The sequence below is a fragment of the Moschus berezovskii genome, chromosome 4 (assembly GCF_049115385.1).
Source record: "Moschus berezovskii isolate FMDL1 chromosome 4, NW_MosBer_1.0, whole genome shotgun sequence".
NCBI classification, from domain to species: domain Eukaryota; kingdom Metazoa; phylum Chordata; class Mammalia; order Artiodactyla; family Moschidae; genus Moschus; species Moschus berezovskii.
This window is the reverse complement of record NC_142463.1, coordinates 86,902,314-86,930,145: the sequence shown is the minus strand read 5'-3', so window position 1 is coordinate 86,930,145 and position 27,832 is coordinate 86,902,314. Positions and strand designations below refer to the sequence as shown.

The following is a 27,832-nucleotide window of genomic DNA, read 5'->3' as shown; positions in this document are numbered from 1 at the left end:
TCTTTCAGGTGATTTTTGACTCGATTGATTTGTTTGGGGGACTTTGAACATAAGCACTGAATGGAAGGGCTGAGTTGATGACAGTGTAATTTTTTTTAAGAAATGAGTTGCTTTTATACAGTTTTAAATAATAGTGCTGTAGAAGAAGCACTGAATAATTAGGTTAAACGTTATTTTGCTTTTATTTTCGTTTCAGATTTTTCTAAGAAACATAATTGGTACTCATCTAGTGATAATATGCATTTTCCATTATGAATTAACCATTATTAATTTTCTATTTAAAGTAGAGGGATTAAGATTTGTGCAGAATCTGTGAAACTGAAATTGCAAAAGAATATTCTGAGATCGTAGTATGAAAGATGGTGGGTGGTTATTATATTAGGCTTGGATGTATTTAAGGCAAATCAGGTATAAGAGAAAATTGGAAAGAACTACATTATTGACTTCTGTGAGCACCAGGTGACATACAGAGCTAAGAGAAGGTCACTAACACTTCCTTGTAAGCCAGAAACAATGTCAAGTAAGCAATATTTGTGGTTTAACAACTTTGGTTTACAGTGGAAAAACATATTTAGGATCAAGTTTGCTTTTCTGCTATGCTGAAAGAAAATGCAGGAATCTATAGATTACTATATATTCATAAAACAGCTCTTGCCTCCCGAAACAAAAATAAAGTATTTCATAAGTAAGAACAAGAATTTCTGAGTTTGAGGTTTATTATGGCTTCTTTTTACTTACTACATCAGACTGAAGATTAACAGGATATTGAGTAACAATGGGGGGTAACGTACATTATAAATGGCCTGGATAACAAGGACAATTACTAGTTGGGTGTCTTGTACATCCAGGAAGCAGGGAGAGGTCACCATTTACTTATTGTAACATGTTTTTTAGTCACTAAGTTTGTGTCCAACTCTTTGCGACCCCATGGACTATAGCCCGCCAGGCTCCTCTGTCCATGGGATTTTCCAGGCAAGAATATTCAAAGGGGTCACTATTTCCTTCTTGAAGGGATCTTCCTGACCCAGGGAAGCCTGGGGCAGGCTAGAGTCGAACCTGCATCTCCTCTTTGGCTGGCAGACTCCTTACCACTGAGGCACCAGGGGGCTTATGGAAAATTTAGCATTAACTTGATTATCCCTTCATTGTATATCACTATGTGTCAAGGAGTTTGTGTGTTTGATTCTTTTTTCCTAAAGGAACTTGTGGAGTACTATAAGCATCATTCTCTTAAAGAAGGATTCAGAACCTTGGATACAACTCTGCAGTTTCCATACAAGGAGCCAGAACATTCAACTGGACAGAGGGGTAATAGAGCAGGCATCAGCTGTGAGTATTGTAATTTAGAATACAATTTGCTGACACCTAAGGATTGAAGGCATGATAACATTGAACATCTTCATTCCAAATTTTGAAACAGAACCAATTTATACACTGATGAATTTAACAAGGATTTTTTTTTTTCTAGAGCAAAGTAGAATCAGATGGACCAACAGGTTTATGAACATGCCTAGATTTAGTTATTTGTGCCAAATTAAAAATCATGTTTGTGTCAAATCCATCAGAAATGAAGGGTATGTTGATATGTAAGTTTTGTACTTTTTCATGACTTTTATATTAGCCAAACTTTTTAACTGACACATGTTTATGGTCATAATCCTGATTAACAGGATTTAAGCAAGACTGGTACACAGTTCTTTCATCTAACCTTGTACCCCAAGTCTGCTTATTGATTTCAGTTCAATGATTATTTTTGGAACTCCAAAGTAACTAAAAGCATGTTTCCTCTGATTCCAATATTTAAAGGTATACATTAGGCACTTTTGGAATGGGCACTGTGCCACACATAATCACAGAGATTAGCATACAAACCAAAAGGATGTTATATAATTTTTAAATTTAATTGGAGGAAAATTGCTCTAATGCTGTCGTGTCGGTTTCTGCCATACAAGGCTAATCAGCCATAATTATACATATATCCCCCATTATAATTTGAATGTGAGTTCAAGTCAAAAACTTTTCTCATCATTTACTGTCATATAATCTTCCTGTTAGTAGATATAGTGTATAAAGAGACCACTGTGATGAAAAAATGCTGTGAATAAACTGATTTCATTCCCTTATTTTAATAGCATTTAAAAAGTATTAATAAAACTGTTTTAGAGAAAAAGGAATACGATTTTATTGCCCTCAGAATGTTTAGCCTAATCAAAATGAGAATATCTAGAGTGTTTGAGAAGCATTTGCGTCAGGTAATATAATTTTACTTTTTTTTTTCTAAAAGCAGAATCTGAAAGGGAAACAAATAATGCTCAGGGCACTAACACCACCAGTAAAATTTCATAGCACTTCCATAAAGTAAATATACAAGTAATTTGTCACATCAACTGACAGTTTTTTTTTTTAATTTGAATAACTTAATAGCTGTTCTCTTCACAGAGATCAATGATAAATGAACAGGCTTGTCCAATGAGACTAGTCAGAGCACACTTTTTTGTTGAAACTGTAAACACATTAAAATTTATCTTTCTATACTTTTAGCCCTCTGTTACCCAATTATCTTAGACACCCATATAGGCCATTTTAAATTTTTCTAATTCAAAAATGGAACTTTCCCTCAAAAAAAAAAAGAAAACAAATTTTCTACAAAATTGCTTTAAATTTACCAGGGTTATGACATTTTCCCTACATGAAAAGTATAATTTTCAGTTCTTTTAGTTTGCCTTCCCAGTAGCAGAAGATAATAAAAGTTGCCAGGTCAACTCCACTACCACTTAGTTTTAGAAAGTCCAGGTGAGGGGGGCTGGCAGTCAGGGAAAGCATGGCACTTCCTGTGCTTGACACATGTAGATGTTCAGAGGATACTGTTCAACAGCAAACGAAGTTGCCTAGTTTAAATTTTTGTTTAGTGTTTGACCAAATATTTAATGCTCAAACTTGTTTAGTCACTAGGGATGGAAATAAGACTCTTCTCTTTTAAAGCATATCCAACAGCATGATTTTGAACATCCATGCCAGCCACAGGAAGATGTTTAGAGTCATGAATTCAAACACTGTAAGCCCAGTCTTTTTTTTTTCTTTTAATTTTTGTTGGAGACTAATTATTTCACAATATTATATAAGCCCAGTCTTTTTAAGACACTCTGGCAAGTCATGATGTAAGAACCCTTTTATAATAGAGAAGTAAAAGACAATCATTCATTTAAAATGTGATCTTTGTTATAGCCAGCATTTGTTCACCTACTATTCAGTTATTCATTCCTTCAACATATAATAATTACCTAATGGAGAAGGAAATGGCAACCCACTCCAGTGTTCTTGCCTGGAGAATCCCAGGGACGGGGGAGCCTGGTGGGCTGCTGTCTATGGGGTCACACAGAGTCGGACACGACTGAAGTGACTTAGCAGCAGCAGCAGCAACACAGACAACGCACTGTTCTAGGTATGGGAAATAGTAGTTGAGAATACAAAGTCCCTGACCTCATGGAGCTTATACTTTAATGAGGAGGCTCTGACAAGTTTGGTTAGGAGTCTGTTTCTATATAGAATGAGCAGCAAAGATCTCACTCCCAAAATGACCAGAAAGAAGCGAGGGCTTGAGTTAGTGTGTCAATCTCCAAGACCTTACACTCCAGGATTATTCAGTTGTTACCATATAGCAGGATTATAATCTTAGATTAGATTTTTATTATCCCAATGTTTTATTTGCTTAATGCTAACTTTGTATGGCATGAGAACAACACTAAGAACATTCTGAGGATGAAATGAGGTGCTGTACATAAAGTGTGGAGCAGAGTGCTGATAACATGGTGAACACACAACACAAGTCAGTTGAACTACTACTGATCCTACCACTTCTCCTATGGCTGCTGCTATTCCTACTAGTACTAGTCCCTCCTCTTCTAACACGGCAAACATTTTCCTGTATTTCTAATAGTTGAATTACTAGTTTTAACTCATAGCAACTTAAATCTTTGTTTTTATGATTTTTAAAAATATCCCTTGCTCATTTTATGCCAAGTCCTGATTAAAGGTTGACTCTTAATTAAAGCATTGCTTCTGTTTTTATGCACGTGCCTCTCAAGAAGGGGTAAAGAGGAAATACTCTGTATAGAAAGTTTGTGTAAGATGTCATTAGAGTCATTACCTCTGGCTTATAGCTTTGGGTGTACTGCTAAATATCATGTCAGAATAACTTTTATGAAGCAGCAGTAAATACTGGGGGACATTGGCGTGGACAGGGCATGGTGTCTCCATTCCTTCTGAGAAACGGAGAAAGCAGAGCAGACAAGCTAAAGACAAGGAACACCTGTGTTCTGGGTAAGACTGGAGTTCCAGCTCCCGATGCCTGCTATTTATTATTATTTTTTTCTCTTAAATACATAGTCACCTTGGAAAATAAAGACCCAGGGCATTGTAGAAGAGACTGCTTGCTTCTGTATTAGTCTAGGTTAGAATGCATGCATGTCTGCTAAGTTGCTTCGGTCATATCTGACTCTCTGCAACGACTATAGCCCGCCAGGCTCCTCTGGCCATTGGATTTTTCAGGCAAGAATACTGGAGTGGGTTGCCACTCCAGTGGGGATCATCTTCCAGACCCAGGAAGAGACACGACCCCAAACTTGTGTATCTTATTTCTCCTACATTGGCAGCCAGGTTCTTTACTGCTGTGCCATCTCAGAAGCCCCTAGGTTAGAATGTTCTTAGGCAAATTAAAAGCTATTTTCAAATGTGTAAAATACGGTAAGATTATGACAGGCCGACCTCATGTAATTTCAAAATAACATATATAAAGATACTATTTAGAATTAAACTGATATCCAGAGTATTGAACAAGGAGCATACAGCATTTCTAGATGAGGAGCCCATTGTAGGCAATGCTCTGTCCTAGGACTGTGAGACTGTTTCTGCCTTTGCAATGACTTGAGTGTTTCTGCTAGAGATGGAGAGAGGAAGAAAGAGAACAAAGAGAACTCAGGCACAGCAGTGAGCTCTTGTGCTTCCCTAGAGACTGCAGTGGCCCCGTGGAAGATGTTCTGCTCTGTCCTGTGGATCTCTGTAAGAATCTCATTACTTTCCAAAAATGGTCACAGAAAAACTGCTGCAGGTGTACCCTGAGGGCTTGTATATTTGAAGGGCACTGAGTTGGCTTTGGCCTTTCTTGCTCTACAGTGAGCACTTAATTATTTTCAGGGTTGCTACTGAGTAAGCTGTCTGACCTTAGGCAAGTCACTTAGCCTGTCTGGGCCCCAGCTTTCTCATCTGATGAATAAGGAGTGAGATTAGATATTTTATTATGTTCTTTCAAAAGCAGCTTCTAGGTTTCTCTCTTTATACACGTGAGAAAAGGAGGTAAGGTAGAATGGTAAAGGACCATTACACTTGGGAAAGTTGCACAATTAACTATTTCATAACTTATTGATAGACCTTAGGTATTTCCCCAAGTAAATGGAAAATTAGTTGGGCCACAGAGCTGGTTAATGTTTAAAAACAATTGTTGGTTACCACTATATTTACATGATCTCAAAGTTTCTCATCACAAGAACTTGTTAATTACAAAAGGGACAGTAGAAAAACCATAAAAGTGATCAAAATTAGCATCACCAATGATGGGACAACTTGATATCATGTACCTCCTAATGTGATGCTCTGAGAAGGCTGCAATACCACTTTGGTGGTATTCCTGCCCTGCATGGTCCACAGTTGGAATCTAATCATGAGGAAACATCAGACAAACCCAAATTCAATGACATTCTACAAAATAATTGGCCTTTACTCTTCAAAAATATCGGTGTCATGAAAGACAGAGAAAGAGTGCAGAATTGTTTTAGATTGAAGGAGACTAACGAAACATGACAGCTAGATACAACAGGTTGACTCTTGTACCTGGAATTGTTTTCCTTTTTTTTTCTTTTTTACTATAAAGGACACATATGGGACAATTAACACATTTTGAATGTTTGTAGATTACTAATTTTTTGGTTTTGATAATTGTACTTTGTAAGAGAAGAAAATCCCTTTGATTTTGGGAAGAACACGCTGAAATGGTCTTCCCCAGTGACTCAGCAGGTAAAGAATTCACCTGCCAATGCAGGAGACTCAAGAGACGTGGATTCAGTCCCTGAATTGGGAAGATCCCCTGGAGAAGAAAATGGCAACCAACTCCAGTATTCTTGCCTGGGAAATCCCATGGACAGAGGAGCCTTGCTAAAAGAGTTGGACAGGACTTAGCAATTAAACAACAACAGTGAAATATTTAGAGATAAAAGGCATTATGTCTGGAACATATTATAAAATAGTTCAGGAAAACTACAGAGCTTGATAAAACAAATGTAAAATATTAACATTTGAGGAGTTTGAGAGAAAAAAATATTAGAATTCTTTGTACTTTTCTTGCAATTTTTATGTCTGAATTATTTCAGAAGTAATAAAATTTAGAGATGGTGCCTTTAGCTGAAGAGAACTAACAGAATTGGAGGAAAATGTCAGCATTCTCCTCTTCCGCCTGCTCCAGGAGCAGGGGGAGCTTGGTGTACTGAGTAGAGTACTCGGTATACTGTACTTGAAACCATCTCTTCTTTACCTGTGACCATACTGTATTTACTTATTCATTCATTTGTTCTTTTAGTCAACAAATATTTATTCAACACTATGTGCCAAGTTCTGTTCTGGACGCTAAATATAACCATGAATAAGATGGACAGTGCTGCTGCTAAGTTGCTTCAGTTGTGTCTGACTCTGTGCAACACTGTGGACTGTAGCCCCGCCTGGCTCCTCTGTCCTTGGGATTCTCCAGGCAAGAATACTGGAGTGGGTTGCCATGCCCTCCCTCCAGGGGATCTTCCTGACCCAGGGATTGAACCTGTGTCTCTTTAAGTCTCCTGCATCGGCAAATGGGTTCTTTAATGATACTGAACAAATGTAAAACAAATAACTTCACATGTGTATGTTAGTGGCTCAGTTGTGTGTTACTCTTTGTGACCACATGAACTATAGACTGCCAAGCTCCTCTGCCCATGGAATTCTCTAGGCAAGAATACTGGAGTGGGTTGCCATTCTCTTCTTCAGGGGATCTTCCCTACCAAGGGATCAAACCCCAGTCTCCCTGCACTGCAGGCAGATCCTTCACCATCTGAGCCACCAAATACTCCTAAGTCTTGTGAAGCAGACGCACAGGTGAAAGGGTACATCAAGAGGACCTGTTTAACCTGGAAGGTCAGGGAAGGACATTTTGAAAAAGTGGCACCTAGGTGAAATTTACAGGATTTACAGACAATTGGCAGGGTGTGAGTTACTGAAGGGTAGGGAAACAGCAGAGTGAAGAAGCAGTTTGTGTGAAGGACATTAACAGGAAATAACTTGACACATTTAAAGAATTAGAAAGGGGCCAAAATGTTTAGAACATTGTGAGTGGATTCTAATATGTACAATGGAAATGTAGTGGAGCATTATAAGCAGAAAATAATATGAACTGATTTACATTGTTTTGAAAGATCACTGCCTACTCTGTGAGAATGGCTTGGAGAGAGGCATGGACAGAAGAAAGGTGTGAGGAAAATTCCGCAGATGTCCGGGGGAGGGATGATGGCGGTTTGGACAAAAGGTGAATAAAGACAGTGGAGCAAGACAATGGGCTGATTTAGATATAATCTGAGACTGAATTGACTGGATAAAGGAATTGAGGTAGAAATAGTACATGTGTGATATACAAGTATCTGCCTTAGATGACCCAAATGGTGAAATGATGGCCTGATCAAGAAACAAAAGGGATATAACACATACAAAGGAGAAGGTAATATATTCAGTTTTGCACAAATTTTTAGTATCTGTGCATACTCAGTGGTTCAGTAGGCAGCTGATACTAAGAAGAGTGTTTGGGGTTGAAGATAAAGAGTTTTATGAATCATTCATACTTCATTTCAGTTTCCACATAATCTATATTAATAGTATTGTTTTTATATAGGTTTAGCAATTTCTTCCAGAGAAGGCAATGGCACCCCACTCCAGTACTCTTGCCTGGAAAATCCCATGGATGGAGGAGCCTGGTAGGCTGCAGTCCATGAGGTCGCTAAGAGTCGGACACGACTGAGCAACTTCACTTTCACTGTTCAGTTTCATACACTGGAGAAGGAAATGGCAACCCACTCCAGTGTCCTTGCCTGGAGAATCCCAGGGACGGGGGAGCCTGGTGGGCTGCCGTCTCTGGGGTCGCACAGAGTCGGACACTACTGAAGCGACATAGCAGCAGCAGCAGCAGCAATTTCTTCAAGTGTATTGCTCCCTGAAGCCTTGGAAACCAGGTTCCTTTGCTTCTTATTCTCAAATTGCACTTTGCACAGCACCTCTCATAAAACACGTGTTTAGGAAGGGCTAAATGAGTGAAGTAGAGCCTAAGGTCTTTGGGAAACATAGCAGGTATTAAAGCACTATGTTATTTGAAAAAACAGGGAAAGATAAGTGAGTTTGAAAACAGATATAGAACAGCTTGATCATTTTGAAGCAATGACAAATCTTATAGCAATTCTTCAAAAATTGACAAAGGCTTCCTGGGTCTTTGGGACTGTGCAAGTGACCTTGCAGGAAAAAATAAAAGCCAGAGCCAAGCCTGCTTCTTCTAGTGCACTTGCTTTCCTTTCACACAGGTACCTCTGTGATTCTATTAGCCATCTGACAAGGTGCTTAAACTTCATTTTAGCCAGTGTTTTAGAAACTTGGAGAATTTGTATCATTCATATTTATTTAACTCACTGTAACATAACTTGCTTATTCCTGATAATTCTTTAAATATCCTGATAATATCTTAGCCTACTTATTAGTTTTGTCACAGTGTTAATAGTGGATAATATTTATCTCCTTTATACAAACTCCTCAAACATCGACTGAGTTTTTAACTTCTTGCCCTTGTAGTTCAACATGCCCATATTTATCCCCTCATATTCTGATCTCCTAATTTTATCCTCAGTCTTTCATCTTCTTTTTCCTTGGTCATTTGGGATGTGACTTTGATTTAATCTAATTTTATGCTGGTAATTTAAATATTTGTTTTAATCTCATAAAATAGCTTCCTGAACTGCCATAAAAATTATCATAAATTGAGGGGATTAATATCAACAGAAATTTGCTTTTATTGTTTTGGAGGCCACAAGGCTGAAATCAGAATGTTGGCAGGGTTGGTTCCTGCTGGAGTCTCCGAGGGACAATTCACTGCATGCCTTCCTTCTAGTTTCTGGATGGCTGCTGGCAGTCCTTGGTGTCCCTTGGCTTATAGACAGCACTCCCAATCTCTGCCTTGTCTTCACATCACCTTTTCCTCTGTGTGTCATCTCCCTTTCTCTTCTTTTATAAAGAAACTTATTTCATTTACAGCTCATCCTAACACAGGATGGTTTCATCTTGAGATCCTTAACTTATATCTGCAAAAACCTATTTTCCAAATAAGATCACATTCACACGTTTTAGGTGGACATAACTTTTGCAGGGGTTGAGGGTAGTGGAGAGATGAGGGATGGGTGGGGGTGAGGCACCCTTCAACTCACTATAATCTCACAGTACTAATTTTAAATTTTTCTCCAAATTTTTCCATCCTTTCCTTTTTACGTTGGAGTTATCAGAAGACTGTGCATTATTAGGGTAGACAGGTAGTCAATGGATAGGGAATTAGAAGGGAAATATCACCTTAATACAACAAAATGTATTCAATGGCTTGTAACTTTCCTACAGTGAAATGCATGGTCTTCCTGAGAGAGGGTACTTCTAGCCAACGAAAGTTTCCCCAATAATCTACATGAGTCATTGTCTGAAGTATTATAAAATAAACAGAATACATGATACAGAATAAGAACTTAGTAATTTATTATATTTAATAATCTAATTTTTAACAGAATACTATGTTATTCAAACACCTTTCACATATATTAATGTCTCCAACCTAGTGTATCATGAACTGCCAGCCCCATGAGAAGCATCCAGGGAAGGTTTTGTTGGTTAAATAAATGTACCGTAAGTGCTGCTTACATGATTTAGCAAAGTGACAAGTTTCCCTAGTTTATCTCATCCTGCAACTCTGTATCATAGTGTCTCAACATATGTAATGTTTGCATTATGTGCTTTAAGAGAGTTAAATATGTGATATACTTTGAACAATGTCTGGCACATGGGAGGCGAAAAATACACACTTTTTTCCTGGGCTATGGTGGTTCTAACATATTGCTGACATTTTTTAATATTCTTTTCCTTAGGATGTCTATCACATCCACAGAATTTACTGTTCTTGGGCAACTGATCAACTACAGCAGCACATCTTCATTATTAGGTCATGTTGGGCTTCCCTTTTTTATTTACTTATATCAGGAGCTTTAGTAGCTCCTGTAAGGCATTTTTATCCTGAACCTGATAGCTTTAACAGTTAGTAGCCAGGACCCAGGATCACTTCAGAAATCTAGAGCTTACAGACTGAAATTCTACAGATACAAGTAACCTCACTCAATGCTATCTTTTTTCATGTTTCAAAGCTCAAAAAGCAGTCTATATGTTTTAACATGTCTCATTTTGTATACCGTTCTTTCTATAAACCTTATACTCCCCAATTGACTATGGTATCCTCATGTGGCAGCCTGACCCAAGGTTTTGGTTTTTCTAGTCTCTCTCTCCTCTAAAACAAACATAAACTGAGAAGAATTCTTTTTTTTTTTTTTTCCCTCGCTAAAACTTGGATTAGGCTGCTAGCTTTGAGGAACAATGCTGAGAGCTCTTTTTTTGCCTCATATATATGACCAGTGTCCAGTTTTTCCTGCTGAATTCCAGATCTGCATAAGGGAGCCAGTATTAACTCTGCAACTCTCACCTCTCCTAATGGCGTGAGAAGTTGAATACAAACTTGGTCAAGGTTTCGTTTCATTCACAGCTTTAAGAAGTCATTATTTTAAGAATCCACTTGCACCACTACACACTAGACACTCTACCACACACACCCGTTGGGTGTTACATGCTAGCTTAACAGCTGAACAACAGACAGGAGTGCAGGGGGATTCTAGGATTGAGGCGTCTCAGACTTCACGTCAACCCTGGTAGAGGCTTTTTTAAAGCAAATATCTTTTGTGACATTTCTGAGAGGTCATCTTCAGGTTTCACTTATACTCAGGTGACTTTATGTCCACAACTACACAAAGCACCTAATTATTTTTTGAACAAAATTTTTAAAATGCTTATTTTGTTCCAGAAACTTGACTTATTGTAGCTATTTACCATCATTAGTTATCTCTTCAACTCTTGAAACCCTATGGACTTTAGCCCAGCAGGCTCCTCTGTCCATGGAATTCTCCAGGCAAGAATACTGGAGTGGGTTGTCATGCACTCCTCCAGAGCCCTCCTTCCTGACCCAGAGATCGAACTTGTGTCTCCTGCACTGGCAGGTGTATTCTTTACCACTAGTGCCAACTGGGAAGCCTGTCTCTTCAAAGCTACTCAAAGTTAAATATACTATATACACACTCTACCATGATAACATTTCATATGATGTGCTTTGTTCCCTTCCTTGCTGTATTTCTTTTTCAGTAAACTACTCAGATTTATCAATCCCTTGTCATATACATGGTTGCCAAATTTGTCACCATCCTGGCCCCCCTGCTATGAACACATTCAAATTTTTAAGAATTGAGCACAAGCATTTCAGGATTAGCTAACTTGCTCATTCAAATCTTTTCCTATTCAGAGCTCTGTCTTTCTATCCAAAGCTCCATCTTCCCCAGTTAATTTGCTCTTTTTTTCTTCACTGTTCTTCCTCATAGGGAAGTTCTCTAAGAACTTCTTTCCTCATCTCTTCTTTAGCTATTACAATCTCACCAATAATCCCCATAGGTCCCCACATTCATTCACTTGACAGGTCTTAACACATATATATGGAATCCAGAAAAATGGTACTGATAAACCTATCTGCAGGGCAGGAACAGACACAGATGGAGAGGACAGACTTGCAGACACAGCACAGGAAGAAGAGGGTGGGACAAATTCGAGAGAATAGCACTGACATACAGACACGACCATATGTGAAGCAGATAGCCAGTAGAAAGCTGCTGTATAGCAAGGAACTCAGCTTGATGCTCTGCAACACCAGGGGTGGCGTTAACACTAGAGGCATGGGATACGGTGGTGGGGTGGGAGGAAGACTGCTGAGAGAGGGGACATCTATAGACTTATGGCTGATTCATGTTGTTGCATGGCAGAAACCAGCACAACGTTGTAAAGCAATTATCCTCCAATTAAAAATAAATTTGAAAAAACAGATCTTTATTGAGGCCCTACTCCAGGATGAGCATTGTTCAAATTACTGGGGATATACAGTGATGGAAAAAAAAAGACAAGTCTGTGCCTTTGTGGAACTCACATGGTAGTAGGGACAGTGGATAATAGATAAAAATAAATTATATAGTTTACTAGAAGAAAGGCCAAAAAGGCAAAATGGTTGTCTGAAGAGTCTTTGCAAATAACTCTGAAAAGAAGAGAAGCAAAAGGCAAAGGAGAACAGGAAAGATATATATCCATTTCAATGTAGAGTTTCAAAGAATAGCAAGGAGAGATAAGAAAGCCTTCCTAAGTGAACAATGCAAAGAAATAGAGGAAAACAATAGAATGGGAAAGAATAGATCTCTTCAAGAAAATCAGAGCTATCAAGGGAACGTTTCATGCAAAGATGGGCTTGATAAAGGACAGAAATGCAGAAGATATTAAGAAGAGGAGGGAAGAATACACAACGAACTATACAAAAAACATCTTCATGACCCAGATAATCACGATGGTGTGATCACTTACCTAGGGCCAGATATCCTGGAATGCGAAGTCAAGTGGGCCTTCTGAAGCATCACTACGAACAAAGCTAGTGGAGGTGATGGAATTCCAGTTGAGCTATTTCAAATCCTAAAACATAATGCTGTGAAAGTGCTGCACTCAATATGCCAGCGCATTTGGAAAACTCAGCAGTGGCCACAGGACTGGAAAAGCTTAGTTTTAATTCCAATCCCAAAGAAAGGCAATGCCTAAGAATGCTCAATTGTACTCATCTCACATGCTAGCAAAGTAATGCCCCAAATTTTCCAATATACGCTTCAACAGTTCATGAACCGAGAATTTCCAGATGTTCAAGCTGGGTTTAGAAAAGGCAGAGGAACCAGAGATCAAATTGCCAACATCCAGTGGATCACAGAAAAAGCCAGAGAATTCCAGAAAAACATCTATTTCTGCTTTATTGACTACACCAAAGCCTTTGACTGTGTGGATCACCACAAACTGTGGAAAATTCTTCAAGAGATGGGAATACCAGACCACCTGACCTGCCTCTTGAGAAATCTTTATGCAGGTCAAGAAGCAACAGTTAGAACAGGACATGGAACAACAGACTGGTTCCAAATCGGGAAAGGAGTATGTCAAGGCTGTATATTGTCACCCTGCTTATTTAACGTATAAGTAGGGTACATCATGCTGGGCTGGATGAACTGCAAGTTGGAATCAGGACTGCTGGGAGAAATATCAATAACCTCAGATATGCACATGACACTACCCTTATGGCAGAAAGTGAAGAAGAACTAAAGAGCCTCTTGATGAAAATGAAAAAGGAGAGAGAAAAAGCTGGCTTAAAGCTCAGCTTTCAAAAAACAAAGATCATGGCATACAGTCCCATCACTTCTGGCAAATAGATGGGGAAACAATGGTAATAGTTACAGACTTGATTTTCTTGGGCTCCAAAATCACTGCAGATGGAGACTGCAGCCATGAAATTAAAAGATGCTTGCTTCTTGAAAGAAAAGCTATGATGAACCTAGACAGCATATTAAAAACCAGAGACATCACTTTGCCAACAAAGGTCTGTCTAATCAAAGCTATGGTTTTTCCAGTACTCATGTATGGATGTGAAAGTGGGACCATAAAGAAAGCTGAGTGCTGAAGAATTGATGCTTTTGAACTGCGGCATTGGAGCAGACTCTCGAGAGTACCTTGGACTGCAAGGAGATTCAACCAGTTTATCCTAAAGGACATCAGTTCTGAATATTCATTGGAATGACTGATGTTGAAGCTGAAGTTCCAATACTTTGGCCACCTGATACAAAGAACTACTCATTGGAAAGGACCCTGATGCTTGGAAAGGTTGAAGGCAGGAGGAGAAGGGGATGACAGAGGATGAGATGGTTGGATGGCGTCACCAACTTGATGGGCATGAGTTTGAGCAAACTCCAGGGGTTGGTGACGGACAGGGAAGCCTGGCGTGCTGCAGTCCATTGAGTTGCAAAGAGTCGGACATGACTGAACTGAACTGATACTAGAAGTTGGGTGAGTGTCCTGGAAAAATAATTTAACAGTGTAATGCTACTCAGGGGTTCTGGGAGTGGTTTATGATTTTAACTGAGGTGTTCAGGTGATGAAGAACAAAACCAGAGATTCATCATTTTTCCTTTTGGTTGTTTAGTAGAGAGCTGGTTCAGCAGTTTCGAATTTTCTTCATAGCAGAACAGGCTAATATCAGCTGCTGGCTTCAAAAGCTCCCCTTTCTAACAAGGTCACTTGGATGACCAGTGCTATAGTCTCTTTGGGCTGCTGTAACAAAATACCATAGACCAAGTGTCTTTTAAACCCTTGATATGTATGGCTCATGCTTCTGGATGCTGGAAAGTTCAAGGTGGAGGTGCTGACAGATTTGGTATCTGGTGTCGATCACAATAAACTGTGGAACATTCTGAAAGAGATGGGAATCCCAGACCACCTGACCTGCCTCTTGAGAAACCTGTATGCAGGTCAGGAAGCAACAGTTAGAACTGGACATGGAACAATAGACTGGTTCCAAATAGGAAAAGGTGTACGTCAAGGTTGTATATTGTCACCTTGCTTATTTAATTTATATGCAGAGTACATCATGAGGAACGCTGGGCTGGAAGAAGCACAAGCTGGAATCCAGATTGCTGGGAGAAATATCAATAACCTCAGATATGTAGATAACACCACCCTTATGGCAGAAAGTGAAGAGGAACTCAAAAGCCTCTTGATGAAAGTGAAAGAGGAGAGTGAAAAGGTTGGCTTGAAGCACAACATTCAGAAAACAAAGATCATGGCATCTGGTCCCATCACTTCATGGGAAATAGATGGAAAAACAGTGGAAACAGTGTCAGACTTTATTTTTTTGGGCTCCAAAATCACTGCAGATACTGATTGCAGCCATGAAATTAAAAGACGCTTGCTCCTTGGAAGGAAAGTTATGACCAACCTTGATAGTATATTAAAAAGCAGAGACATTACTTTGCCAACCAAGGTCCGTCTAGTCAAGGCTATGGTTTTTCCCGTGGTCATGTATGGATGTGAGAGTTGGACTGTGAAGAAAGCTGATCGCCGAAGAATCGATGCTTTTGAACTGTGGTGTTGGAGAAGACTCTTGAGAGTCCCTTATACTTCAAGGAGATCCAACCAGTCCATTCTAAAGGAGATCAATCCTGGATGTTCATTGGAGGGACTGATGCTAAAGCTGAAACTGCAATACTTTGGCCACCTCATGCGACGAGTTGACTCACTGGAAAAGACTCTGATGCTGGGAAAGGTTGGGGGCGGGAGGAGAAGGGGACGACCGAGAATGAGATGGCTGGATGGCATCACTGACTCTGTGGACATGAGTTTGAGTGAACTCCGGGAGTTGGTGATGGACAGGGAGGCCTGGCGTGCTGTGATTCATGGGGTCGCGGAGAGTCGGACATGACTGAGCGACTGAACTGAACTGAACTGAATGACCTGCTGTGCTATGTGTCCTCAGTTGGTGGAAAGGAATGAGGAAGCTCTCACTGTGGGATTGCTTTTATAAAAGCACTAATCCCATTCATTCTCATGACCTAAGCACCTCTGCAAAGCCTCACTTCCTAGCACCATCACATGAGGCATTAAGTTTCAATATATGAATTTGGGGGATGGTGCTGCTGCTGCTAAGTTACTTCAGTCGTGTCCGACTCTGTGTGACCCCATAGACGGCAGCCCACCAGGCTCCCCCGTCCCTGGGATTCTCCAGGCAAGAACACTGGAGTGGGTTGCCATTTCCTTCTCCAATGTGTGAAAGTGAAAAGTGAAAGTGAAGTCGCTCAGTCATGTCTGACTCGTAGCGACCCCATGGACTGCAGCCTACCAGGATCCTCCGTCCATGGGATTTTCTAGGCAAGAGGACTGGAGTGGCTTGCCATTGCCTTCTCCGTGGGGGATGGTGAGGGGGTGATAAATATCTGGTCCACAGTAAACGGGGAGTTTCTACTATTATAAACTCACATAAATACCCTAATCCACCTGAAGAGCAGGCTACTGAACTTTGACCATGGCATGGGCAGAACTTCCATGCTCATCCTCAGCAGTAGGACAGTGGGAATTTGGGGGACTGTGTGCCCTCTAACTACTTCTTTGCTTGTATATCACTCCCTACCCCACCCCCACAATAATCTCACATTTTTCTTTGTACCACATGGCACAGCTGGTATGTGTCCATGGCTCTTTTACGGGGCATTGGGATAGGCCTCATGGTGAAAGTAACTGTTGAATAAAAACTCAAGGAAGTGTGCACAGAGGAGCCAGTGCAAAGGAAGGCACATATATGACGTGTACTGTGTGAACAGAGCAGCACAGATGAAGACAGAGAGCAGATCAGCCTATGTGCAGCTGTGGAAGACTTTAGCTTTTACTCTGGACGAAATTGGAAGGATTTAAACAGAGGGGAAATGTGGTCCTACTGTAATAGGATTGTTCTAGGGAGCCTGGCTGGATACAGTCCATAGGATTGCCAAGAATAGACTGAAGCGACTGAGCACATGAACGCAGCAACAGTGTAGAAATAGGAAGACCAGACAGGAGGCTTATGCAGCAATTCGGCAGCCTGGACCAACACGCATCCAGACAGGTGATACATTGGGTTGGCTAAAATGTTCATTCAGGTTTTTCTATAATATCTTATGGAAAAACCTGAACGAACTTTTTGGCCAACCCAGTATTATGCCGGTGACCCAGTGGGACATTCTGACACATCAGACATGAGACAGAATATTCTAAGATGACTGTAAGGTTTTTGGCTTAAGCAACTGGAAGATTGGAGATTTTTATTTTTAGGGAAGTTCTCGAATGGAGCCTAAATTCTCCTCACAGCACTACCTAAGATGAGTGATTTCTGTAGCGCAGTGTCAACTCTCTCTCTTCACTAATTTGTAAGCTCTTCTGAAGTCTGATGCTCTGTCTTAAAGGGTAAGCATTTAGAATAAAGTTCACATCTTGGTAAAGTAGATGCCTATAAATAATCTGAAGTCCCCTGAAATGTCAAATGATCTCATTTTCCATAACAATAAGGCCTTATTATACTCAGTTTTTCTCGTTAATGGCTTTATATATTTAGATTGTGCAGTATTGAATACCAAGTAGCTGTTTATATTCACAATAAGTCTAAGTATTCCTTGTCATATCTTTGAATTTTAGGTTAGAGATTTGTCCATTTACCAGATGTCAGCATTCAATTAAATAAAACCAATATTATATATAGTGAACAGAGAGAGTTGATATTGAGGTACAGAAATCACTCATCTTAGATAGTGCTGTGAGGAGAATTTAGGCTCCATTTGAGTACTTCCCTAAAACAAAGAAATCTCCAATCTTCCAGTTGCTTAAGCCAAAAACCTTACAGTCATCTTAGAATATTCTCTTGCTATTCTATCTCACATCTGATGGGTCAGAATGTCCTGCTAGGTTACTGTCCTAATTCAACCAACCAATCTGAATTAGTTTCTTCAGTGACAATATATAAACTACACAATAAACACTGTGTGTTTGAGAGAGACTGGGGGAACAGATATTTGATACTATGTCTATGAATGTTGCTGCAAGTCTAAGACAAGGCTAGGTTCCAAAATAAAACTAGGTTAAGGATGACAAATTTAAATTAAACATTCATTAAATTCTCAACATGTTCTCTGTTGCTACGCCATGTGTAGATGGTCCTGGTAAAAGGAATTCCTGGATCCGTCATAGTGGGTCCACACAGGAACATAGTTCTTCAGGAAAATCTCTAGGCCACTACTGGGCCCAAACTCAGGGACAACTGTGTTGATGACGGTACCATTGGTACAGTTGGCTGATATTTTTTACTGATAACTTTTCTTTTTTAACATAAATGAGTGTGAATATCTGTGGTTGTTACAACTAAAGGCTCAGCATTAGGTAATTCCTGTCCCAGAGAATAATTACCGGATGCTTAGCCTCATCTTCAGTTATACAAATGATGGATAATTAAGTGGTAGTTCAAAAATACTTTGATTTGATAATCAATACCTTAAGGACAAGTGTTGATTGAGCTTGGTCTCTGCAGTGTACTAATTTCAAATGTTATTGAAAATCGAGTGGATTTTCATGTGCTCATGAACATGAATAGCCTAATCAAGGCTGCTGCTGCTAAGTCGCTTCAGTCGTGTCTGACTCTGTGCAACCCCATAGACGGCAGCCCACCAGGCTCCTCCATCCCTGGGATTCTCTAGGCAAGAATACTGGAGTGGGTTGCCATTTCCTTCTCCAATGCATGAAAGTGAAAAGTGAAAGTGAAGTTGCTGAGTCGTGTCCGACTCTTTGCAACCCCATGGAGCAGTCTACCAGGCTCCTCCATCCATGGGATTTTCCAGGCAAGAGTACTGGAGTGGGTTGCCATTGCCTTCTCCGAATCAAGGCAGAGCATAACATTTTAAAGCAACGCTAAGTTAACCTTGACAACAGAAATATATGTGTTGATACCAGTTCACTAGTACTTTTTATTCTACTGTGAACATTGTGTTCCTTTTTTAATTGACATACTTCTGTGGCTCTGTCCTCTCAGTCAAGTCTCAGAACTGAATAATATTCAGTAGTGATTTGCCAGTCAGTTTATAATGGTTATGCCAATAGCTTCTGTTTCTATTAGAAAATGTCAGTATTTCAAGTTTTAACTTGGAAGAGTTAACATTTGACTGTACTTTTAATAACTCCTAACGAGAACTATCAAGTCACTAGACTGTGAGCCACTTATTTGCTAATGTTCCATAAACGTCAGCCCATTTGAATGCCAGGTATCATATGAAATTAATCTGAGAGACCTACCTGGCTGTGATGGTCTCTCAGAGCAATGTTCTCCATCTGTGCTAATAAGGAATTGAAAGTATTTGAGGAAGGAGGAAAGTTAGGCCCTAAACTAAGGCATGCAGTTTGCAAATGATTCTTTTAATGAAAAAGGTCTCAACATAGATTTAATATTATCTCAGTGGATACAGATATGAATAAAAGTTCTTTCTCTTAAGAAGCTTCCTGGAATAAGGTGATATACTAGCACCAGGCTCCCTATAGTACTAGGTGGTGAATGAATTTTAGGCCAGGAAGTAAAAGGAATGGGAGGTTATAATCCCTCAGTGTTCCTATTTGAATGTCACTCAGCTGGTTCTATTCCATTCCAGGATATGCACCTACCAATAATTCTTATATTAGCATCTTGGTACCATTGGAGGAGTGTGCTGTAGAAAATGTCTATCTGTGTGTGTGTAGATATAGGTGGATATAATCTCACTATGGGCATAAATATTATATAGGTTAAACCATTTCACAAAATATCAAATACTTTATTCTGACATTGCTTACATCTAGATTTAAGTCCATACTTTCCTGGGGAGTCACATTCTTTTACACTCTTATCTCTGTAGATGCCAGGCATTCAAATACTGTTTTGCCTGCTTACAAGAATTTAGGACCCAAAGGCAGTGAAAATTGATATGTAGAAAGAGTGACAACAATAAGTCATGCTACAATGTGTAGAAAACTAGAAAGCATCTTACCACGACTTACAGTGTTTGGCTGAGAGCTACATTTTGGGATGTAAGAGGTTAATCAGCTTCTCTCCTGAGAAGATTCCTCAGGCCTATGGTATGGTTAATGCCATGAGACATACAGTATTTAATAGCTGCTCAGCATCTCAGAAAAAAATGATAGTTGTTGTAGGAATGTCACTGATAGATTATGGCTCTCAGGGATCCTGGGCAACAAGACATGAACACATTTCATGTTCTTTCCTTTGTGTTGTGCCGGTTTTTGTTGGAAGTGTTTGAGCAGTTAAGTGAGCAAAGATGAGCTCAACGAATACGAGGAGGAAATTTAAGTACCATTTAGTTGTGTTTTCATTGACTTCTTATTTCTTCCTTCTAGAGTTAACTTATCTTTTGTTATCTTTCAGACTCTTGACTTGAATTACCTTCATTAGAAATTTTGGGGAAATACCACTTCTTTTTATTACTCCATGGATAATTAGTCCCAGAGAGAGAATCAAGGATGGACACTTAGAAAACAGTTTGAGGAGCAAATTCTCCTCATTACACGGAAATAATGAGTAGAGTGAAGAGTTCTCCCAGATGCTGGATAGGAATCTTGGCACCAGATTTTCTGCCAATAGTAAAGTTAGGGTGCCATTTTCCTCGTTCAGTTAGACATGGTGTCCTTTCCTCTCTTTAACAATAGATATAACATGACCTCAAAAATCAAACAAACTAGTTACATTGCATGGTAACACAAAGTCAATTGCACAGATTATACAATTAGTTGTATGGGCACATACTGCTACATTAAAAAAAAAAGTGTAACTTGGAACATGCAGTGGACTAGAAGAGAACTTTGATTATCAACAAGGGTACACTTCAGGGTAGGTTAAATATGGGAGGCCACTTACGAAAAAAGTGTCATGCACGCGTCAATTTATACGTGAACCCAAGAACCTCCTTTCAGTTCCTCTGCCCAGTCTGTTTTTTGGAATCTAAGCATCCCTTAATGAGCTACTGCTATTCTTAGGTATAAGAGTATGCTAATAACCCAGATTCTTTCATGTTCATCCTTAAGGTGAGGTCTGCCTTCTCAAGAACCAGGATGGTAGCTATCACATTCAGGGACGGCAGGGAAGAATAAAGAACAAGAGAAGGGTGAAGGTGTGTGCCAGCTGCCTTCCCAGGAATGATGCCTCCATGATACTTTTGCTTACATTCCCATCCCAGGAGCAAGAACTTAGTGAGAGAGTCTCTGGGCAAACATAGCTCAACCAAATAACTTATTACATGTATTAAGGGGAGAATAAATATTGGGAGAAAGTGTACAATCACACTTCCGTTTCTATTGCAATGACACCTTGGCATCAGCAGGGAGTTTTAAAATTGTCTAAGGTGGTACCTGAAGCAGAAAGATAGATGCAGAATAGGCAGCAGTGAAGAGCCTTGACTCAAGTCACACTGCGTAGGTTTGAATCTAGGTTGTTCTCAAATATGAAGAAGAAATATTATGGGTATTCCTCTGAGTTTTTGTGATAATTAAATGAATTTAAAACACTGAGCATGGCATCTGATACTTTCAAACCATTTGATAATTTTAGCCCTGATTATTAAAAGTAAAGTGAGAGGTTTTTGAGCATCTAAATGCATAGATATTTTCTGTACATTCCTACAGCTGGGGGATATATTTACTGTCTTTTCCAGATATTTTATTTTTGGAAATAAGCTACCATGCACATGCTTGTTTGGAGGGTGAGGGTGGTTCCTAACAAATTTTCTGAGGGATTTTCTTGAATTTTCAATGGGTTCTGCATATTTCATTGACGCCACCCTATAGGCTCTTTATGTCTCTTCTTTATATCAGTTTTAATGTGAAGCGTATTACATTAACAATTTACATGATCCCCATCTCCACTGATGTGACAAAGTAGGAATTGTGTACCACATCAAGAGAAGGCCATCCTTGGGTGTAAGGGTCTCAACGATGGCAACGTGGAGGGGTACGCTGTGTTCACCTGTAAAGGGATGGATCTCTCTGAATTGCATTAATGTCAATCAAAATGTAAAAATCTGGCTTGTTCTTCATTTAGAAATGGTGATAGGAAACAAATGGGTGAAAATGAAGATTGATATTTCAACTTTGATGTGACAATTTTCTTAAGGTTATAGACAACGAAATAGCTATGTCAAGAAATGTTTGCCAACACCTAAATGCTCTTTGCTTCTCTCTTTTTCTTTCCTTCTCTAAGCCCCTTCTTTGTTCTGTGGGTTTTCTTTTGTAACTCCACCAGACTACAGCTTTGTCCCCCCTTCTTCCACTCCTTTCTGGTCAGGTACTGCTTTACTGCTTTTATATGTCTTTTCAACTTGCTTTTGTTTGCAAGTATTTTGACTTCTGTGTATGGCTTCTCATATAGATACATTTCCTCACAAACAGCCCCTCCAGTCACATCCCCACCATGCACTTTCCTTTTCTCTGTCATCAAGTCATCGTTTGTCTTGACATTCCAATCCTCTAGTTTTGTGTGTGTGCTCATGTTATGTATTTCAGCAAGACATTTTTTCTTTCATCAGTTGGAAAGAGTTGAGAGGCGAAAGTATAAAGGGAGAATGAAGTGCTTTATAAAGCTAGTTTTCTTGAGGATCAGAAATTTAAAAGCCAGTGTTCATGTCTTTCCATTAAGAAAATATATAGGACCAAAATCCCAATTTTATCTCCAAATATAAGAATAGAATTTAGTTCATACTGTTTTGAAGGATGACTGTTTATCTGCTTGTGCAGGGCATTTTGGTCTTAATTTCTGTCATTAGCCAGAGGATGTAAGGGCTGTTTATGTGACATGTAAGGAGTACCTGATGACTGAATAAAGTATGTTTTCTTACAGATTTTTAAAAATTAACCTGTAAATCCCAATGGAATAATAAAATATAGTACTAGAAGGCCCTTACAAGTCATCTAGTATAGACCTTTCATTTTATAGGTGAGAGGAATGTGGCCCAGAGGGGTTAAGAGAACTGTACAAGGTCGCACAGTTAAGTTGATGATGGGTTTTTCCATCACTGGGGTGTTTTTATGTGCACGACTCTAGGAGTAGTGCCCCAGTAATGGGATGGTTTTCAGTAAGGAAACTATTAAAGTGGTTTGTGTCCGAACAGTAAAATAAAATGACCTATTTTTGCTCCCTTTACAGTTCTGAAATCTACAGCATTGCCATTCGTTTATCTTATGATGGACACCTGGAGACTAAAAAATTTCTATCATTGCAAAGCTCTGGAAAATAGGCCAGAGATCCCAGTCTCCAAGAGGGCACACTTTTTCAGGGTGACAGTCATAACCGTAGCTGCCTAGACACTGGGAACTGTTAAAAATATGATGTATGGCATTTCCCATGGGTTTTTTTCCTTTCTTATACTTCAGTTTTTCTACCGTTTAAGGTTTATAAAGTTCCACCAATCTCAGGTGAGTGATTCTCAGAATCACTGAAAATATAACTGAAAATACTTTATAACCCCAAGGAGCAACAGGTAGAGATGTTAATATGAAATGTGTTCCAGAACACCAGAGACGAACAGATTCCAGCTTGAACTGAGTTTTCCTTTCAGGACAGGCAGGTGAGGGCAAAGAAGAGGTTAGCTCCTCTCCTACCATTAAAAAAAAATCTAAGTATAGGAGGTGAACACCCTGAATCTTGTTTTTGGTTATGTATTTCAGTAAAGATTTTCTATACTATCTGAGCCACCAGGGAAGCTCTAAAAGATTTGTTTGAAACAAAGAAGATACATGGATGGTGTTATTTTTTTTTTCATGAAACATGATTTAAGCTTCTTCACAAGTGAAATTATATATAAAAGAGTAACTGTCTCTAAATAGTCTTAACTTAAAGGTTGTTTGGGGGGAGGAGATGCCTTTTGACTAGAAGTGATGACATGGATTCAGAAGGAGCCTTTCAGAACAACAACAAAAAAAAAAGTTGACTGTTTTGAGTCTTAGTTGACAAGCTTACAAGATAAAACTGTGAAGCTTTTACCATAGAGGTTCTAGTTAAAAATGGATTACTATGCCATCAATAGGAAATTTATGCTAGTTATTTGAGATTCTGTCACCTGAGATAGTAACTTAGATATTAACCCTTTTTCCCGCCAAACTACAAAAACTAGTCCCTGTTTGGAAGTTCCTATGAAGAACATGAAAACCGAATAATGGGTCTTTAAATTTTGTGAACCTGACTGCCGCTAGTTGAACTGAAACAGCAATTCTGCTGCTTTCAAGCCCCTCTGCCATCATCACTAGTCTGTAATGAAATCACGGCTGTGCATCTTGATAGCATCTATAACATCCATCTGATTAGCTTCTTATGACTGGTAAAGTGCAGATCCATTCTGACGCCCCATCATTTCTTTACAGTGTTAAGTCCAAAGGTGCTGGGCATCGCTATTGCTCGGTATGACTTCTGTGCTAGAGACATGCGAGAACTGTCCCTGCTGAAAGGAGATGTGGTGAAGATTTACACGAAGATGAGTGCGAACGGCTGGTGGAGAGGAGAAGTAAACGGCAGGGTGAGTGTCCCTCTCAGTGTGCTCATCATGTACATGAAGGGGGCTGGGCCGCCACTGGCACCCATGGTGCTGGGGGGAACCCCGACACTGCCTTACTGGTGTCACCCCCCCGAGTCCTGGCTCCACATGGGTGGTGTTCCTTACTGAAAACAGGGACTCCAGAAAAACGCATTACGTGACTAGGATACTGACATAAATAAAGTTTACTTAGGCAAATTTGATGGCTTCCTATTGGGAAAGGGTTTAGGAGCATGTCAGTTCTTTTGAGTCTGTAAGCCTCTTTTTAAGTCTAGAGCATCAACTTTATGTGGAGCACAAAAGATCTGTGAGAGCCACTGGTCTAAATTAGAAAGAACAGGCATAGGACCTCTGTCTTTATATCTTGTTCTATAGCGGAAAGAGAGCGTGTTAAGTAGTAGAACCTCTTAATTTACATATTTGTGTCCTGGTAGATTAGAACACTGTTGAAGCCTGTTTTATTCCACCCTTTCTACCACTCACTCTCTTGGGCTTTTAGGAGCCATTTAAACCAATCCTCTTCATCTGCAGTGGGCATTAAACCCCAGCTTAATTCTGGGTGTTATGAAAATGAAATGCTCTGTTTGTAGAGCCTTTTGAAGTGCTGGATAGAGAGTCACACTGCTGTGTTGGTTGCTTTTCCTTTTTAGGTGGGCTGGTTTCCATCCACGTATGTGGAAGAGGATGAATAAATCCCAGGCCGGCGTTGCACTGCACCAGGAATTTCAGAGAAGGGATTAACAGCAGCCTGTACAGCATTATGAATTCACTGAAGTGTTTAAAAAGCTGCCTTTCTGGCTATTCAACACCTTCCCTCTCTTTCCCCTCCTAAGTCTTAATGCTGGGATTTCTAAAGATGCTGGTACTGACAGATTAATGGCTCGCCTAGAGCTATGCAAGAAACAGCCTGCCCGTCTGTCATCATCAGGGACCAGGGCAAAGCCAAAAGCTTTTCTTCCCCCAGAAAGCCCTGAAAGCACATTGGTTCATGTTTCTTTTTATTTCGTCCAGTCAGACGTCATGAATGCCAGCCATTAGTAAATGTCTAATGTGTGTTTACTTTCTTCTCATGTGCCATTCTCCAGAATTTTTGATGGTACAAAGAAGCAGAAGTTTAATTTTGCTTTCTCCAGCATGAAGAAAAATGGGAGTTCTGCCACTGGGGCAGCTTACTGAAAAGGTCCAGCATTACTTGTCTTAAATTGCCCAGCAAGGTGACTCATTGCCTGGCAAACACTTTTAACCGCACCCGCCCCCCCCCCCGCCAACTACCACCAATGTTCCTCATGTGAAAGTTTAAGAGGCAAATGCTCAGCTTTGCTTAGTAAGTGACATATGTGGGAGGGAGGAGTTAATTATTCATTAATAAGTCCTGATTATATTTACAAACTTTTTCATAAGATGACATACCCAAAAAAGTGGATAAAATAGTATCTTCAGGTTAAATCTTCACAACCTTCATGATTTCATAGGGTTATTTCAGAAAATGTAGTATTTCACTTTATGAGATAATCTTGGCTGGGTATGATTTTTTAGGTGGTTACAAGTAACCTGCATTAAGGTGCCATTGTTTACATAAACAGACCAACGACTATGATTTATAGTAAGTCATTTCACAGAAGCAACATTATTAACATATGCCTTTTCCTCCTCCCTGACTCCCCTGCCCAAATGAAAAAGACCTGGGACATACATGCTGATTCCCACATTTTCCTCAAGTATTTACAGTAGCACAAACAACCTCGTTGAGGATTTCTGAAGGAAAGCACATTAAGGTCCTTTATGCATTTCGGGGACACAAAGGAGGGTCACTAGACTTTTCTGATCTTATCCACTGTGGGCTCCCAGCACTCACTGAGGCTCTTCCCATCTGAGTCCATTTCCGGGTGTGTATTAACTGGTGAGAAGATAAGTCTGCAGTGCATTTATTTGACCAAGTCGTCACTGTTTATATGAGGAGTCTAAGTACATTTTTCCTGGGATGCACAGAGTGCCCAGTCAAGAGAATCAAGTTAAGACACTAACTTGGCCCTTTCATGATGAAATATTTTCTCCATAGCAGAAGTCATGTTCTGACAAGACTTGGTGTCTACAGAAAACATTAGAAACATTAAATTCATAGAGCCAAATTAGGAACATTTAGTTCTGAAATCTTGGATCATCTTTAAAATGAGGTGGGTGTGATTGGCCTTCTCCCCAACCCACTGAGGGCCAGAACTTGATGTTTGGTGGATACTTCTCCCTTTAGAGACCCTTGTGGGCTAGGACTTCTCAAATAGGATAGATTCAGGACCTTTACCTCAGAATTATGTAAACTGTGATTGTGTTTTAGAAAAGTTACTTGCTAAAACCAGTTAAGTTTTTGTATATGTGTAAATGATCATGAAATTAAGTTTTATAAGATGTTCTGTATAGTGAAGTTACACACTCAAGGTGTCTCTTGGAGTGGATTCTTTCCCATAAAGTCTTATCTGCAACATTGTGTCTGGGTAATGTTTTGTCTGTTACTGTCTGCCAAATGTTACAGAGAGAACAGCTTCATACAAACTGAAACACACCCATGTAAAGTACTGTAGCTTGTGCTGTTTCTTTTGTTGTTATTTTAGCCAATAGACTCCCTCTCTTGCTACATTTCATGGATCTGGGTGTTTCCCAGCAGAGGATATTAGCGTCCCTTTTCATGACCTTACTATTTACATCTTTGTCTATGTTTAATACTTCATATTGGAAACTTTAAATGCTGCGAATTTGTGTAGATTTCTAATACCAAAGACAGAAGTAAATGTTTTCCATATACTTTGTCTTGCTTGTATGCAGCCCTGTGTAATATGGTGAATTAGAGTGGTATTTCACTTTGTAATATTTTGTAAATATGTCAATATAATAAATAGTTACTACTTGCATTACATCGATTGAGAGCTGAAGTCTTTTCATCGAACAGTTCCATACATAATTCAACATGTGCAGATCTCATCATAAACACAAGACTAGAAGCCCTGTGATCTGCAATAGTTGCAGATAATATATCATTGACATGCTTACCATGTGCCACACCGTTCTAAATGCTTTATGTGCTCTAATTTACCATAACCCCAGGAGGTATAACCCCATATTATCTCCACTTTTCAGATGAAGGAACAAGCATTTTGAGAGGCTGTAGCTTGACCCACCTTATAGAGCTGGCAAGTGTCAGAGAGAGAGTTCCAACTTGGGTGGTCTGACTCCAGAACCCGTACCACCACACTTAATAGGGGCAAAAGGGTTTCCTTGGTGGCTCAGTGGTAAAGAATCTGCCTGCCAATGCAGGAGACACAGATTCGATCCCTGAGTTGGGAAGACCTCCTTGAGGTGGAAATGGCAACCCACTCCAATATTCTTGCCTGGGAGATCCCATTAGACAGAGAAGCCTGGTGGGCCACAGTTTCACAAAAAGTCAGACATGA

At 39.7% G+C, this 27,832-nt stretch overlaps 1 protein-coding gene across 3 annotated transcripts in view; it reads left to right on the top strand.

Moving 5' to 3' along the window:
- The window catches only part of VAV3 (vav guanine nucleotide exchange factor 3), a 457,960-nt gene extending 430,663 nt beyond the window's left edge, over window positions 1-27,297 (top strand). For 2 of the 3 annotated variants that reach the window (XM_055401823.2, XM_088835531.1), the window contains 3 exons: window positions 1,200-1,329; window positions 24,220-24,371; window positions 25,040-27,297. In XM_055401823.2, the coding sequence (XP_055257798.1) occupies window positions 1,200-1,329; window positions 24,220-24,371; window positions 25,040-25,081 (324 nt within the window). In that variant the 3' untranslated portion in view covers window positions 25,082-27,297. Of the gene's footprint in view, window positions 1-1,199; window positions 1,330-22,063; window positions 22,148-24,219; window positions 24,372-25,039 lie in introns of all 3 variants that reach the window. The other variant, XM_088835532.1, reaches the window with a different exon arrangement.
- Window positions 27,298-27,832: the final 535 nt, after the last annotated feature.